This window comes from Rhodnius prolixus, unplaced genomic scaffold (genome assembly GCF_049639745.1).
Source record: "Rhodnius prolixus isolate KJV_2025 unplaced genomic scaffold, Rpr scaffold_8, whole genome shotgun sequence".
Lineage (NCBI taxonomy): Eukaryota > Metazoa > Arthropoda > Insecta > Hemiptera > Reduviidae > Rhodnius > Rhodnius prolixus.
In genome coordinates, this window is record NW_027411593.1 from 38,363,361 (window position 1) to 38,381,692 (window position 18,332).

Genomic DNA, 18,332 nt, shown 5'->3' on the forward strand with positions numbered 1-18,332 from the left:
CTGAAGAATCATGAACTTTCAAAATTTACTTAACTTAGAAAGCAAATGAGGAAGGTGTTTATGCTGAGTAAAACTTAAAATCCAACAACTCAAATGTTCTTTAGCTCACTGCTACCTTTAAAATTATATTTATCATCTATGTTTAAGCTCAACATGTTTTCGTCATATTTAATTGTGCAAAAAAAAAAAAAAATTATTCTATTGTAGTATTTGAATTTGATAACCATAACTATTCTCACAGTTATATCATATTCGCCATTAAATCAAACGTTTTGGATGACTGGACGCTGAAAAAAGTTCTAGAATCGTCACTGTGACTTTAAGTAACGTGAAGTCATTGAATAATAATCAAAAGACATTCATAGTAACATGAATTTTTAGAATAAAAATTACTATTTTCGAAAAGTAGTAAAGAAATGAAATATCTAATTTTGTAAAGCAATTCTTTTGGTCATCTGACTTTCTTCAAAGTTGGAATTTTAGTAAAATATTTAACTTATATTCATATAATTCAGTACATTATAAATGGCATTTTACAAGTAAGCGTTCTCCCTCCCTGAAAGTACCCTTAAATGATTCGTGGGAAAATTTTTCATTGAAGCCGTTATTGAGAAAGTCACCAAAAAGTGCTAATCAATTTAGTTCAATGGCACTTCAACCGTTGTAACGCCAAAACCAAATATCAAATCCAAACTTACTACGATGATCCGCTTTAATTAGGCAGCTAGATAAGACATACATATACATTGAACTACTTCTTCGTGTACATATGTAGCATATGACAACTTGAAAGTATTTCAATATCTACACACTAGAAAAAAATAATTTGGTTTCAAAATAATCTAAATTAATAAAATAGAATGACAAATCAGAGTTACGTGGAAGGAAGTAACTTTGTAAGCCAGAAAAATCAGTTATATAAAAATATATAAAAAACCCTCAACTACATAAAAAAATTAATAAAATTATTCCAATTAATTTATCTCAAGATACAACCTAGACAAAAACTATAAATTCATAAAATAATGAGATCAAAGTTTCAGTCTTTTGCTAATGAAAATTAAAAATTCAAGAGAAGCGAAGAAAATTACAGGTCATATCTTTTCAAAGAAACTGCGCGAAAATTATCATTTCAAGTTTCTCTTTATTTTTTGTATCGAATAACGATATTCTGAATTAAAAGAAAAAAGATTATATGCACTTAACTGTGCCTGAGTTGGAAGTGTTGGCTTTGGAAGACAATGAGAATGCCTTCGCCCTGGCAAGGTAAGATGCCAAATACTTTCTTTTAATAACTTTTGCAGTGTAGGAGACAGATCTCTTAAGGAGGAAGAGGAGATTTGTAGCAAATTCATGCTCTGGACCAACCTCTCAGGACTGAGGAAGGTAGGATTTGACTCTGCAAGTATAACTGATCTGTGTAAAAATTTAGCTTAAAGCTTATTAACTTTGCACACTAGGTAACGGAGTTTCGCTTTAGAGGCATTGTCGACTTACGAGAGCGACTGAGAAGCTTGGCCTAGACCTGGAAATGCTGTGAGGAAGATGGAGGAGATTCCAATAAATCTTCTCACTTCGATGTTACAACCATTCAAGAAAAGTTTAGATGGCCAGGACGTTAGCAGATATTATTGAAGGAGGTCATATCCTGCCAGACTGTGAGTCTACTGAAATATCTAAACGGACGGGGTGCTTCCCTACCAGCGGCAAATGATACAATAGCTCTAGAGAGGTCGCAGTGAACTGTACCTTTCAAACAAAAAATTGCACATATATTCTTTTATTTATTTTTTTAAGGTTCTTCAGTGTAAAATACATATCTAAAATTGGAAAACAATGTTATTAAAGGAAGTTAATGACCAAAATATTTATCAAAATTTTCCAATAGAAGCTTAAAAATACTGATATTTTATTATCTCTAATATTATTCTACGTTATTCTTTACTTTTTTCCTTCAAAACTGTAAACAGTTTTAACATCTTGGAGTTTTCATTTTTACTGTTTAACAAAAATCTTTTTTTTTTCTTTTTTTTTTTATTTATTTCTCTTTCTAGGTTTTTAATCCGATGTTTGTATCACAAAATAAATAGTTTACATTATAATTTGTATTTTATTATGTTTTATTTGGAACATTTATTATTTTGATAAATATATTTGGAAATTTTTTGTTTATTTAAACTAATGTTAAAGAACCCCTAAAACATTAACTTTGTTTTTATATATATTTTTTAAATAGATAACATTCTAATTATTAAAAATACTATTGCAATGCGATCATACCGCATTTTTATCTTCTTTTTTTTTTAAAAAAAAAAGTAATAAAATTAAAAAGCTAGCAGCAGTTTGTCTATGATATTAAGAAAACAATATAAATAATATAAACTGTTCTCTTTAAAGAATAATCTATTTCCTTATATCCGAGACGAAATGACGATGTCGTTAAGATTGAAAAAAGAAAATTTTGTTGCTTTATACGCATGTCGGAGAAAGATATTTTATTTTCTTTGGATTTTTATTTTTATCAACTTTGCTAAACGAATAACTATTTCATTAGAAAACCAGAGAAGGTAAAAAATTTCCAATATTACGTTATAACAATTCCAAAATACCAATAAGGTACTTTTTGGCAAGCACTGTACGATTGTTTCGCGCTTGAAACGGGAAATAGATTTTATTTTTCTTCAGTTAATACTCTTATGAAATGTCTTGATCGATCATGCACGTGCAGTACTGGCAAATAATACATACGAGTTCTTAACATGAATTAGAAAGGAAATTTTCCTAACCTTAACAAACCTATCGGGAGTGTACACATATTATTACATTTGCTCAAGTTGAGAAGGTCCGCAAGGATCTACTAAAAATCAAAGCACTTTGCATTTGTCTCGCACTTCCTTACCAAGCCTATCCTATTTGAAATTGACATTAATTCCTCAGAAAATCAAATTGGAGTTGCCTCAAATATTGTTAAATGAAGATAATAAAATTGCACCAATCAAGAATAAAATGTTTATAATTTGTTGTGACTGTAGTAATATTACATATGCAAAGAAACACTAGAAATATCAGTTAATGAATCTGTTTTAATTTTTTTTAAACACTTTAAAGCAAATGAATGTTCTATGTACATTTTTATGAATTTTGCATAAAGCCTCTTGGCGTTCTTACGCTACTTCTGAGGAACCGAATTTCAGAATAAACCGAGCGAATAGTTGTTAACGTATAACTATGACTTCGATTGAAGAAACTTATAAAAAAGAAAACAAATACTGCAGTTTAGGGTTGAAAAAAATTATAGAAAATTAAAAACTTACTTAATATCTCGAATTTGTCAAAACTTTCTGATCAATGATTTTGTGAAGCAAAATTCCTTTGAATCAACATTTTCAAACTAGAATTTAATTCAAAATTATTTTATCAAAATCGAAAATAAAAAGGGGAAAAATAGTAATTTGAAGAGAAAGTAAATTCACTCATATTAATCAATTATCACCTTACTATTATATTCACTATTATCTTATTAAAAAATATGACAAGATAATTTCTTATTTAAATTTTTTAAAAACAGTTTAAAAAATGTTTTTAATGTTTCCAATTTGAGTGCAATTTAAAAAAAAAGTGTGATTTTAAATTGTGTCAAATGTTATCGAACAATTAATAACTTTCACCTTATCTACTCACTAAACTGACATTTTGTTTCTACTCTGTATTTATTTCTTTATTTTGTTTAACTATTAATGTATCTAAAGAACTTAATTTCAAAATTATGGTGCTTTCTTTTTAACTGGGAGAGTTAATATATTATTTTAGAAAGTACGTAACCTAACTTGTAGCTATTCTCTCTCACTCTCTCTCACATACATCCAAACTCTCTTTCTCTTTATTAATATTAATTTTTCTGTAATACTCGTAATTACACTTTTTATGCAGTGTAGAAAAATACAATAAATTAAAATTTTGTTTACTTTAATTAAAGTCTACTGCGTGCTGTTATATGTTAATAATATATATTTACGTGGATCTATTACAATAATGTGCAATCAATTTTAAATGAAAATAATTGTAATTGCATCCGAAATTATTAACCATAATGCAGGAATATTGATCCTAACCTATACGATGTTTTGAGTAAATTCAAATGTATTAAATAATAATAAAAAAATATTTATAAATTATATTTTATAGTACACATGCTGAAATGAACCGTCAGCCTATATCTGGCACTGGATCTCTAGCGTATATTGCAGCTCTATAACTGTACCTGTTGGTCGCTGGACTTCCGCTTCTTCTCTGTTGATCTTCACCTGTTAATGGTTGTTCTTCGCAACTTTCGCCTATACTTTCTATTACCGATCCTTCGATCATATCTGGTAGTTGACACATTCGTGACCTCAGTAGATATACATAAAGTTTGTATCGTTTCAACTGTAAACAACAAACTACAGTTATAAATCAAATTTAATTTAATAACAAAAATCTAAAGTAAACAGTATAAAATTTATTAATTTATTTTTATTGCAAACAATAAATTTCTGCAATTATAAAATCCAATGACAGAAGTGTTTTCAGTGGCCAGAGAATAAAGGTCATCATTGCATTGAGACTAAGGACGGTAATGATGACATTAGTTGTTGAGCACCTTAAATTAAAAAAGTTTCAAAACCGAATATCCAAATTTATGCTTGAACTCTGCAATTAAGAAAAATTCGACAATTCCAAATTTTTCACCAAAAACTATACTGAAATTGGCTGAACGTGTTTGTTAATCTGCCTAAGAGATATTGGGGCCTCCCATAAATTACGTTAGTAGGTAAATAAATTAACTAGATGTACTACCCATCACCTTGCAGTACCACTATCACTCCAAAGTATTCTTCCAAGTTAGTTATTTCCAATTCAAAACATTTTTCAGGAATTAAAATAAATAAATAAAATAATACAAGGCGCTAATAACCTCGGCTGTTGATGCGCCAAAATAAATAAATAAATACAATAAAATAAATAAAAATTAAAAAAATAATATTTTTATACGTCAGAGAAGAGCTTTGTTACCAATTTCAGTTATTTTTACCAACCACTCGACCTAGGGATTAGGTCATCTTCAGGGCTTTCAGTTCAGAGATTTCGGTTTCTGAAGATGACCTAGAAAGTGGCAAAAACAAATAGAAAAAAATGAAATTAGTAATAATATTTTAGCAAACATTTAATGGCAATATTACTGCTTACTGGTAAGTTTTATGGAGGAATAGGAAGCAATCAACCAAACATTCGGATATGGCAACAAATATTAAGTACGCAGGGTTTTCTTCAATTTCAAAATTTTGCTTGAATTATACCTTTTTCCCACCGGGCGCAGCTAATTTCCTTGTCAATTTTGCTGTTTTCTTAGGCAAAAGCTATTTTACTAAAACAGCCATTAGGCTACGACACTATAAGAATTTTCCGCTCGCATTACCGTACGAATAAAAATCAAAAAGTAAAATTATTTTTTCTCACTTTACCTCATACTGTAAATAGTTGTCTTTCTCTCGGAAATTATATAACACTAACTGCTTGGATCCTCTTTCTGGAGGGTGTTTCCTGTGAGATTCAAGTTCAAGCTCTAGTCTTTGTACCACTGTTTCGTGATCACGTAACTGTTCCCTCTAAAAAATGGGTAACTAATTATAAATTATTCATGTTTAAAATCATATGTAAATACATCAAAGAAGAAGTAATAAGCAAAAATTAATGGTTTAATTTTAATCTGTTTGAAATTTAATTGAAAATAAATTCTTGGTAAGTTTTTTACTTACGAGATTCAATTTAGTTAGACTTGAAGGAAGCAGAGGCCGTTGAAACTTTTTTTGCGAACCCACAGCCCCAGGCAACGGTTGGGCAGAGAAGCTTGCACATACAAAATTAATCGTATCTATCCACGATTGTAATTCTTTCGAATCGCTGTGAAATTAATGATAAAATGAAATAAATGATTAGAAAAATATTAAACATTAAGAAATTTATTGGAAATGAATTTAAGTTTTGAAATATCTTTACTTTAATTAGAGAATTTTAAGCTTAATTCTCTAATAATTTATCGATTATTTTGATGAACACCATTTAAGCTCTCTTGGGGATACTTACAAACAGATACTTAATGAGATGTTCGTCTTTATTCACTCAGGAAGCTGTGACGAAAAAATGAAACCCAAAAATATTCACTTAATCTTTCTTTATTGAAGAAAGTTTTGTGAATAATTTTCAAGACCATTAACTGTACCTTCGCAACGAAAAGTCAAGAACCATGCTAAAAGTTTTCAGGTTAAGAACCACTCAAAGAATTCCGAACAAAACTTTTTCTACGGAGATTTACGATTTACTTTTTCTTCGGAGATTTCGTACTTATTTCTCTAATCCGATCCTGATTTAAGACGGAAATAAATAATAAAGTCAACATAAGATTATCCGTAGTTCTACATTTCCATCTAGGCTCTAAAATGTAAAAAAAAATCAACTAATTACCTGGTCTGGAAAAGATAAACTGCCTGATCTGCGGTTTCTAGTCTGAACACATGTAGCTTTTTAGTATAGTCATTTGCTTTTGTAGCCATGGAATGGTGTATTCTGATAGCATTGTGTAGATTATCACTAAACTGCGTTTTGCGAAAACCGTGTTCATCTTTATGCAGGTACAGTACAAGATCCCTTAGAGTACAATAATACATTTTCCAACCCCGTTTCCCTAAAGGAGCTGTAAATATGGTTAAGTTTCATTTTTTAATATGATTTAATGATTTAAATGTAAAGTTGTATTTAAAAATATTACTTTTCTTTCCATTAGGTTCTACGCAGCATTTTCTCATGACATATCCTTTTTTGTATTCAGTAGCAGCTGCTGAAGAAGGTACATCGAATAAACCTTTCGAAGTTTGTACTATTGTAGATCCTTCTCGTTCGTTCACCACTTTCGCTGAACCTTGATCTTCGGTATCGTCGTCCCTAAAAGTATTTTAGAATATTTACGATAGGTATTAAAAAATGTTTCGTTAAAAAAAAAAGTCTTGCGCCTTGAATTTCCTTCACAAGTAGGTCCCGTAATCCTAAATAATTTCGCCAAGGTTTGGCAATCAATCATGCAACTTAGGAACAGTCGTAAATGTTGTACGACCATTCCATTCTACATACAGAGCTGGCAATTGAGACTATCTAGATCCTAATTAAGTGCTTATAGAGAAGTTATCCGCAGTTATCATACTGAACTCAAGGAATTTTGGTCAACTAATCAAGGATATTTATAAACCCACATTTACTCCGACGCATGGACAATTTAGCAAGAGAAAACGTTTGGACGGGTGTTTTTCAAATCTCCATGCCTGTTTGCAGGTTGGCATTGACTTTTGCTTAGGAATCATAGTAATAAAATGCCCTGGTGTGTTCGCAAGAGAAGCTGTCTTTGTAGATTCAAGTGCTGCTATTGTCGGCTTATCAACAACGCCCAACAAAGACTAGCATTCAATTTAGTAATGTAGCGCTAAGCACTGCGATTTTATATCCATAGATCTTATCCAATTGTATGCAGATTTGGTACCTCTCCCATTAGAACACGAAATAGGTTCTTAGAAGGTACAAAAGTATTGTAAATATATTTTTTTTCTAACTACTATCAAAACGGGACGATATAAAGGTTAGTCCATTACTTTAACTTAAAGTAAACGCTACCTTACTAGTAGTTTTACACGAGATTTAATAAATAATTTCAAAAAGGAGCGGGAAGGAGAGCCAACCTCTTTTCTTTGGTTTATAACTCACCGTAAGGAAAGGCAAGAACTAATGTTGAACTGAAAGCTTCTGTTAATGAAGCTTATTAAAAAATTATAAAAAATTTAAATAAATCTAAAGATACTCACAACGCCCATTCCAAAGGATAATTTTTAATTGACTGATAAAGATTTTTGAGTATTTCTTTTGGGAAATTATCACCGTCATTTAATTCTGAAAGATTGTCAATAAATTCATTACATGTCATTTTTCTACCAATCGTTTGACCGTGTAGATCTGTGTTCAGCAACATTATTGCGCAGGTTAAGGTATGTACCGCATCTGTTTGAGAGAACAAAAAATTTATTAATAAAAAGTACAGATTATCATATATCTAATTACATTAATAAATTACCTTGCGATGAATAGATGCCCGGATTACAGTCTAAATACCTTTTACTGAAATGTACAAGTACTCTTTCTCTTTCCTGAGTTTCTCCAGTTAAACAAAACTGGGTCAAAAATTTTCTTAAAGCTCCATCTAGGGTATCACCACCAAATGAAAAATATTTCAGGTACTCTTCTGCTACAGCCCTACTAAATTCATTGCTGTAAACAAAAAGAAATCTTTATGAACACAGGTTCGATTTATTTTCTATTAAGAACAACTCTCAAGGCTAGACATTCTCTCTAAATACCTAATTTTAAAATGTAAAATTGCTTATTAAAGGGAAGATAGACCCAACCGCCCCCGAGAACCAATCCTCGATAACATTTCAGAATTTTTACCGGCCCACAAAACATTAATCCTATAACTGCACTATTTTCCTCAATTCTCAAATCTGCCTTACAAAGTGCTAACCTTATATCTTTATTATTTTATAATTTATTAACTAATAAAAATGTAATTTCTTTTAAATGATACATACTTTTTACTAAGATGTCTTGATACATCAGACTTTTTGAATCCATCCAAAGTATACAACCTTTTTGCAAGTCTGACAGCTGATGGAATATCCACAGCTTTAGGACTATAATGATAACTATGTAATGATTCAACATCAGAATCCTCTTCACCTCCAGAAGTATGTACATTTCCAGAAGCTACAGGAGGAGGAGAAACAGATTTGGCAAGATTTGCTGCTCCTTCTGTTAATTGAACTAATCTTTCATCATCCTTAAAATATTGAGAAATATTAAAAAATAAAACCAAAAAACCACGGAAAATATTAGAGAAAAAAAATACATTCTTAAAATTTAATATTTTCAAATAAAAGTTAGTTAAAAGTGAGTTAGTAAAGATAATTAAAAACTGTTTATAAAATATATATTTTTCAAGATATGATTAATTTTTCAATAGTTATATTTGAACATTAATATAAAACGATAAGTGTAAGATAAACATAGTGACTAGAATAATTCTGATAAAAATACCTCATAATTATCTGGCGAATATAACTCCATTTCCCTAGTGTTGCCCTTGTATCGACCACTTCCTCGGGGGCTATTAGATCGACTGCTACTATCACTTTGCTTATCAGGTCCTTTCACCTACAATGCATTTGTATATACTGTTAATAACAATTATAAGCACTACATTCAAACAACTAAAAAATAATCCAAAACATTTACTATTTACAGAGTATAGAACGTTTTTTAATTACTCGAATAAGTGTTGTCCACAGTGTCTAACATCATAATGGAAAGGATTTGGTGAGTAAGACCGTGTTACCGAAACTTATAAACATTGATAAAATTTAAAAGTGGGGGGATTTTAAATAATGCCGCATACCAGATTTGTTCTCATTCATCAGGTTCAACGGCACAAAACAGAATGTACATCCAACATTAAAATAAAATCTAAATATTAATAATTATTAAATATAAATAAAAATATTCCATGGAAACAATTATTTTTTCAATTATCTAACGAAATATTAATCAGAATTTCTGTGAAATTCATAAAAGACATGACCAGAATTTCGTCCATCTGTGAGTATACTTTATGCCACTATGGAAAATCTAGATATCTGTTTTCAACTTTTCTTGTTGTTAATATCGCATTGCTCGATGTTATGAGTGCCAGAGTATTTACTGCATCTAGGTTGACCTTTACATTGTGAGCTAGAATTTCCATATCGAAGGCAGCTAAAACATGGTCTTGAACTAGGTACAACATATGGCTCCACTTTGAATCTGGCACCGTACATAGTAACGTATCTTGTTAAACACTGACTGCCAAAAGTCAGAAAACATGCCTCGAGAGACCTGTTTTCTGCCCTTCTGAATATTTATAACTCTAGTTTACTCTGAAAACTTCTTTGAAAATCAATTTCGTGAGGGAAAACAATTTTTTAACCAGAAACGAGTTCTTTATCTGGGAAGGACCAGCTTAAAAAGCAAAAGATGCCGGATAAGTCTTCATAAAGAATTCTATGGTTGCTGAAAGCAACTAACTAACCGACCAAAAGACTAGTTTCTTACTTAAATTGTAATTAAAATCTAAACACTGTTTTTTTATTAATTGTTATAATTATAAGAATAAAGAAATTTTGAACTATTATTCGCTGGTAATATAGAGTAAAATCGGCATGATGATCAATTTTATACGTTTCTTGTTTTTTGTGGTTTAATTTTTATCCATAGAATAGGAATAAAGATTTGTGGATAAAGTGAATAAATATTTAAGTAAATATTTAAATTCCTTTAAATATTTAGGAATAGAATAAGTATGTCTATGTAGAATAAAGAAAGAAGTTCTAGTAAATTAAGAACGGATTCGCTAGTTTCTATCCATTCTGTGGACTGGCATTTTCTGTATATCTAGATCCAATAGATATAAAAAGCCATCACGAAATTATATATACGTAGAAAAAAAAGTTAGTTATTATTACCTGAATTACAATCCTATGTTCACCGGCGCCGTCAGAGCCAGCCCGTTTTCGTCTCGTAGTCTCGCTTACTAGTAAAGTGCTATCGCTGTCGCTTGGATCACTAACTTCCATTACTAAATCTTTCGCTATTATCTCAGAATCTTCTTCAATAAAATCTGGTGATGATATATTTGATACAGCTTCCGATTGTGATAGATCAGTATTGTTATTATTTGTCTGGGTACTACACAATCCCGGCATTAATCTACCAGCGTCTATACTTCCACCAACACCTCTTTTATCTGAATCGGATGATGTTGATGAAGACATTACTGAACTGCTCACCGATGTGGGTGACGCAGGCGATCCTGACCTATAATACAAAAAAAAAAAATCATGTTACATTCTGCGCAAATTCTAAAAAGCTGAGGACAATTTCTACATTTGTATTAGTAAAGTTAAATTAAAGAAAATTCATTAATAATGTAAAGGTGGAATAACTTTCAAAATATGTTTCGTCTATAATACCCACAAAGTCCTCTTTAATTTGAAAAATAAAAAAAAAGGAAATTTTTAAGTCATGCATATCATTCGAACTTTACTTCTAACAATTGAAAAAAATTAATACTAAACATATAAAAACAAATATATATATTATCTTAATTTAAAATATATTAAGGCGAACAAAAATTGAATATTCGTGACCAAAAAACCCAAACAAATTCAGTACAAATGCAATAAGGCCAAAACATTTTGAGTAATCAAAATTGTATGAAACCAGCTACTAAATGAAATTGTGTTCAAGATTATTTTTATCAATAATGAATACCAAAATAGTGTGATTAAAAAATTTAAAAAAAAAGGAAACGAATCAGCCGTCAAACATTATTTTTTAATAAAATCTTTCAAGTTTAACTGTCCTTCAAATAAGTAGTCGAAATGAGATACAAGATCAAAACTTAACATTTTGATTTTAGATAACGTAATTTATCTGAAAATATACTTCGATAATGTTCTCAGCCTAGCAGACAAGAAATGGACACCACAAATCTTCAACACTATCTTTTAGATCATCGCTAAATAATTCATCTGTTTTCTTGGGTTTACCCAAAAACATGCTCCACCTGTTATGTATGATGTTTCCTCTAGGAGGCATAACTCTGACTGCTAATAGTTATCCAGCATTTATTTGACATGTTTTTCATTAGCATTCAAACTTGCTAGGTTATTACCGCGTGTCGAAAATGTGTTTCATTTCATATAGTTTGCGATTCTTTTCACTGTCCGCAAACCAAAAAACGTATTTTGTACTGAAATTAGTATTCTAATTTTTTTTTTTTTTTTATGAATTATAAAAAATACAGATCTCTTCGAGGAAGAGAAACGTGACTCAAAAACCCTTTAAAGGGGCTTGGAGTCAATTGACACATAATTATATATAAAAAGAAATATAATCAGAAATCGGATTATGGATGGTGTTTTCGGTTAATTCCACACGTTCTTTCGTTAACTAAGGATGAGGTAAAATCGGATAGAAATAAAAATAATAATATAATAAGAAGTAAGATAACGAAAAAACGGAGTGTAAAGTTCCAACTTTCCACTTTTCTGATGAAAAAAATAAAAAACAATTTAACACGTTATAATCTAGAGTACATAAGTTTGGTACAAATATTAAATCTCTAAAGATGCATCTAGACATTTACTAAGTGTGAATAAAAAATGGTGACTAAATTTGTATCTATTGAGAACAGAACTATTGCTCGTACATTCATATAGAAAATTAGTACTAAAAAATCTAGGATGACTAGATCATGCGTCACATGCAAAATTATCTAATACTCAGGGCCACTAAGAAGTATATAAATAATTATCAGGCTATTTTACAGTGATTACTTCATCAGAAAATTTTAAAGTTTTATAAATTTTCAGAACAGTGAATAAACAAACAGGTAATAGAATTTGTGAGTGTGAAACTGAGCTACTATACTTTATCATAATGTTCTTTAAAAATAAAGATTATTTTCAGAAATTAAGAAACAGGTTAATTAAGCATCGCAGAGATATCAAATCATTAAAAAATAAATAAAGTTTACTACTACTTTTTCTCCATAACTTAAAAAAAATATTATTATTCGGCACGATGTTTGATTATTATAAAAAAAAGAAATGATTTTTACATACCTATGCGGAGATGATGTCGTGTGCTCTGTGGAAGAATCAGTAAGAGGTGGTGCATTGTAAGTCCAAACAATTCTTTGATCTTCAGTCTCAGTTTCCTGTCGTGTATCCAGTAAAGTATTCAACGAAGAAGTAACATCGTCATCAATTTCAATAGACACAGCCGACAGGGAATCTTTATTACTTTGTAGATGATCCTCCGATTTAGAGGTTCTAACTACGTATAAAGAAGCTGGACCGCCGCCTCCAACTGGGCAAGGTCCGCCAACTGGCGGTGTTGGCGATGTACCAGCTGAATTGGTTCTTAGTTTTGGATGACGTTCAGCCTCTATAGGACTTGTTGGTACTGAGTTATGCCTTTGATGGTTATTGTAATTGTGCATATTGTTTCGCAACGAATCAACTTTTCGTTGTTGTTTCGGAAGAACAGATCCTACAAAAAAATGGTTTAATTTATTTCAATGTTATTAATTAAGATTTCTTTCAAACAAAAAATACTTATGATTAACAAAATTAACTTTTAATTGAAAATTTGATTATTATTGAATCCTCTTTTTCATTGATTGTAATCATTAAACCGCACGTTAGTTGAACGTTAAAAGTCTGAAAAAATTGGCGATTACTTTACTTAACAATTACATTCAACTGCAACATTTATTTTAAAATTCAAAAAATCCACTATTCTTCCTCTTTGCCTCAATTCTTTAATTCTTTAGCCAGTCCCCACAATATTCTGGACCACCCACTAATATTAGTCCCTATACACTCTTCTTGTCAGATTAAAGATCTAAAATTCATAAGGGAAGGAACTATGGTTTGGTCTCTATTCTCAGCTCAGATATGCGACCAAAAATAACAACGCTGCTGATTTTTTTCAACAGTTATGGTCATGGGCAAATTTCAAAAATAATTGATTATTCAAAAACTGGAAACAAGCTGTTTCAAAGCTCAATACATGATTCTCAGTTTCCTTAAATTTTCCTAACCTTTATTGGTTGGCGGTTAGGTTCTTCAGCTGGAAAAAATATCAGATTTTAATAATAAATTTTTCTTCAACTTGAATTATTAATCATTTACTAATTGTACCCTAGCCTTATAAATTGTAAATTCTGAATACTGCTTTCATCGAGACAGATAAAAGGGATTAAGTTATTGCTCTCAGCAGTTATGTTTAGATTTTGAGTGTGATTTCCAACTAGCATCTGATTATGGTGCCCGTGGTATCATTTAAAATTTAATGTTACAGATTATCCACAATCTCTCTTTCAAAAATCAATTATCTGTAGATTGAAAAAAAAAGTGAAAATTTTTTGTAAATACATGGTATATTAATTTAGATTTAGTAAGGCTGAACAAAATTTTATTTTTTTTTCAATATTAACTGTATCTAGAGTTGGGACCTCCATTGGCAACAAACAATACTTAGACCTCAAGGGTCCTCTAAAAAAGAATTCACCACCCATTCCCAAATCATTTCCATAATTTTAAGTTTACTGTAATTTTCCAATTTCAGATTTGATTTCAGGTTTTCTAAGCAACAAAAATATAGAAAGTTTATTCATTTAGAACCTTTACCTCAATGATATTTACGAATGAGACTTCAAAAATACGCACTTCCAAAGAATAAAAATTTAAAAGAATGGTCATTTTTTTTGCAAATATATTAAAAATGTATATTGTTATTGCATTATATTACATAATATTATAATTATGAATAATATACATTTATTAATAATAATAAAATAATTCAAATAACCCACCTTGCTGTGTTCTGCATATTTTAAGTACACGATCTCCTGTCATTACAAATGCTTCGAATTTTGGTTGGGATCCTTTCATCGCTGCATCTCCATTGGTTCTGGTAACATCTTCCAGGGGTGGAGGATGTACGGGAGGCGGTGGTTCTACTATTGGCGGCGGTGAGTAATCTCCAGAATCACCAGCCTCAGAGATTAGCTCTGGTAAGTTCATCTCACCTCGATATTGTACGGGTAACGATAAATAATGCCTTACTCGTGCCTTCACCACCGGATCTGCAATAATTAGTCTCTACATTCTGAGTTATGTAACCAAACGTTTTTCTTAATTTATCAAATTACTTTTTACTCATGATTTTTTGTTATTTCACGACTGATTTCACAAATTATGGTTAATATTGCACTTATGATAACTTTCAGTTATCTAAATTTAATGACCGAAAAAACTCAAAACAATTTGAGTCGAAGATCTTTACTTTTTATAGAAATAAATTATTTTTAAAGTGTGTACATAGTTAAATAATTACTTGAATTAAATTATTAATACAAACGTACAAATAAGTAAAGGTTTATAATGAACAAAGAAAGTTTCATTACCCAATTAGAATACACTGAAAAATATACTTATGCCGTATGTAGGATTTTCGTCAATGAATAGACTAAGTTTAGTAAAATATGCCGAAGTAACATTACCAACGAAAAGGGTATTATTTCGCAATTTATAGAAGATGAAATAATCTAACATGAAGTTTTTTTTTTAAATATACATATAATTTACATCTGTTTTTACTTCAGTTATTTTTATGTTCCCCACAATCGTAAAATTAATGTTAATTACTCATTAATGTTTTTTCTACAACCACCTATCCTAACAATTCTCAACTTCTAGCTCCTAATTCCTTTCCAGAGAGTTCCAGCACTGGCTGACTCCTCTCAACACGCCTCACTGATTGTGGCGCTAGATCCTAGAGGAAATAGCGCAAAACAGCAAAATAATTATTTAAAAAATTGTTTTTTCAGGGAAAGCTAACAGCCACAAATGATTTACTTATTCAAACACTATATAATTTTTAGAAAAATGTATGCGTTTACCTAAGTGACTTTTCCAGAGAACATGAAACTGCAGCTTCAAATGCGATCAATGGTAACACTTGTGAAAACAGTCAAAGGAAGATATTTGATCAATCCTAAGTAACTGTACTATATAAACGATGATAAAATTTTCATTGAGAAATATGCATCAACTTCACGTCATGTTATAGTTATGTTAAAGATAATCGAATGTGAGGGAGGTGGATTGAAATTTGACACAACATTTTGCAAATTTATTTAGTAAAGACGTCAGTAAGAATTCTCGAAGGAATTCCAAAATAACACTTATCGTGAAATTTAATTACTACAATCATAAGTATGTTATGAGTTATTTTATCGTTAATTTTCTATATTGTGTAATATGTATAATATGTCCTAAATCTACTTAGTTTTAATAAGTGTTTTATCCTCCCTCAAGCGAGAGAATTTAAATTAAAATAAAATTATTACCATAATAGTTATTAATGACGCAACTTACCCCTCTTTAACTTTAGTGAAACTGGATTTTCGCATAAACGTAGACATTTTAGTACTGTAAACAATAAAAATGAATCAATCATACCTGAAAAACCAGCAATAACTACTTATTTTTAAAAATATAAAAGAAATATCGAAGCAGAGTTTTTATTGATATTTAGAATGACTAAATGATAATGAATTCAAATAATATGTTATCTATAATAAAGGACAATTTTAAAGGAAGTATGACGTTGCCGATTCATACTAAAATAAATATTTATTGAGTAAAAGTTTCAAACCATAATGACTGAAGTAGGCCTAATCTATGTAACGTTTAAGTTGAAATGAAAACCCTGAGCGAGTGTCTAGACAATTAAGAAAGCACTAAAAAAAAAAAAGTTAGTTTGATATTCTTCCATTTTGCAATTTTATTCTGAATCTAATATGTTTTCGATTGTAATACTTCATTCTAGCAAGAAGAAAAAATGAGTAAAAAAATTATACTGATACAATTGTGGACGAATTTAAGAAAAAATAAAATAAACAATACTAATACCTTCTTTTGTGTTAAGCCTATTTACATCAGTTTCATTTACTTTTAATATGACGTCGCCAGCTTCAACCTGCAATAATTGTATTATTTTTTGTTTGTTTAATATATACAAAAAGATTCTGTAAATAATATAATAATAACAATAAAATTAAAATATATATAAATGAATATTAGTCTTTTTAATGACATAAAACTTTTCATTTTGCTGCGAACAGAATATTAAAAGTGAACATAAACAGTAAGTTTTAATAATACCAGACGTTTCATCAACGTAATAAGTACAGAACACTTTCTGTAATTAAAAAAATAAAGAAAAGAACTGGTTTGATTTAAATTTTCTGCATGAAAAATTTTAGGAAAGAAAGATATGGCGAATCAGACAAGAAACGCAATGCATTACATTTCACCCACTTTCTTTTCTGCTTTATGCAGGGACTGGAATTGATATCGAAATAAAAGAATATTTTTAATTATTCGTTTTTTTCTGATATACATACATTTTTTTTTTTATTCTAGAATTTTAGCGAAGAAAATGAAAACATAAAGGAGCGGACACCAATAAGACTTCTCTACTTCTCTCCTACTTCTAACTTGCATTTGTATGAACAAATTGCTAAAACACTAATGGCACAATACAAAACTAGTGAAAATAAATTTGGTATGTCCCTTGCATATTGAGTTTCTAAATAATATTGTACAGGTAACTAGGAGATAGGTGATATTTTTGTAAAATATCTCTCCAGTTAAACTGCCTTAAAAACGTTCTAAAAAAAATATATATATAGTAAAGGCAGGACCCAGTTTAAAGAAAACAGTGGGAGCTTTTCTTGAGAAAACTTGAAAATTCTTTCAGTTAAGTGACACTTCTGGCCAAGTGGTTTTGCTAATTTTTATTTATTTATTTATTTTTGAGCATCACCATCAAGGCGATTAGCCTCCTGTGTATTACCCACATGGGTACTGTCTAAAATCTTATTGTCAGTTCCATCAGTGTTACTGTGTACCGAGTCAAAATATTAAATTTGAACTTTTCGTAATTTTCCTTTTTGAATTATGCTGAAAAAGTACAACACACACACACACATTTTAATTATTAAACTTTTTCCAACATAAAATTCGCACTATATTATACAGGTAACAAAATAAACCTGATATGCAACCTGACAACAACTTTCTTTTAACGCATCCTTAACTTTCATTCACTTTTCTATAAACAGACCATTCAATCAAAATATATTTAAGTTTACCAAACATTATATAAACTGCCTGAAATACAGGGTTCAGGAAATATAAATTCAATATTCAGATTATCATTTTTTCACTTGAACACTGATTCATTTTTCTTAGAAAAATATTTCTGACAAACGGAAATTTAATTTCTCAGTTTCACTTTATGATCAGAAAAGTTACAGAGGAAATTAACTATGGGAAAACGTAGTAGATGTCTACCAGAAACAACAGCTAGGATCTCTTAGTAAATGAGAACACAATAAAAAGGGAGAATTCTTTCAAGTATCTGGGTTCGATCATCGAAGCAAACGGCTCGTCAATTGAAGAAATGAAAAGAAGCTCCGGTTGGAAAGTGATAGGCATGCTGAACTCGATTTTGTGGAGCAGTAATATACTGAGAAGAACAAAAAAGCAGTATAGTGGAAAGCATGTTACTGTACGGAGCAGAAA

The 18,332-nt window shown here is 30.1% G+C and overlaps 1 protein-coding gene and 1 long non-coding RNA gene across 41 annotated transcripts in view; one reads left to right on the forward strand and one right to left on the reverse strand.

The window, feature by feature from the left end:
- Efa6 (Exchange factor for Arf 6) overlaps window positions 1-18,332 on the reverse strand; it is a 64,836-nt gene that overhangs the window by 42,364 nt on the left and 4,140 nt on the right. For 36 of the 40 annotated variants that reach the window (XM_074122773.1, XM_074122774.1, XM_074122767.1 and 33 more), the window contains exons 2-16: window positions 16,656-16,722; window positions 16,119-16,172; window positions 14,552-14,824; window positions 12,795-13,224; window positions 10,632-10,983; window positions 9,172-9,288; window positions 8,667-8,914; window positions 8,153-8,346; window positions 7,887-8,079; window positions 6,806-6,978; window positions 6,502-6,730; window positions 5,796-5,940; window positions 5,502-5,645; window positions 3,494-4,425; window positions 3,315-3,391 (exon numbers count right to left, since the gene is read on the reverse strand). In XM_074122773.1, coding sequence (XP_073978874.1) covers window positions 4,207-4,425; window positions 5,502-5,645; window positions 5,796-5,940; window positions 6,502-6,730; window positions 6,806-6,978; window positions 7,887-8,079; window positions 8,153-8,346; window positions 8,667-8,914; window positions 9,172-9,288; window positions 10,632-10,983; window positions 12,795-13,224; window positions 14,552-14,824; window positions 16,119-16,172; window positions 16,656-16,722 — 2,838 coding nt within the window. In that variant the 3' untranslated portion in view covers window positions 3,315-3,391; window positions 3,494-4,206. The remainder of the gene's footprint in view (window positions 1-3,314; window positions 3,392-3,493; window positions 4,426-5,501; window positions 5,646-5,795; window positions 5,941-6,501; window positions 6,731-6,805; window positions 6,979-7,886; window positions 8,080-8,152; window positions 8,347-8,666; window positions 8,915-9,171; window positions 9,289-10,631; window positions 10,984-12,794; window positions 13,225-14,551; window positions 14,825-16,118; window positions 16,173-16,655; window positions 16,723-18,332) is intronic. The other 4 variants (XM_074122783.1, XM_074122782.1, XM_074122781.1 and 1 more) reach the window with 3 other exon arrangements.
- Window positions 9,362-16,721, forward strand: LOC141451427 (uncharacterized). Its single transcript, XR_012456774.1, has 3 exons — window positions 9,362-9,729; window positions 15,658-15,956; window positions 16,573-16,721. It is a non-coding gene; the product is annotated as an uncharacterized lncRNA (long non-coding RNA).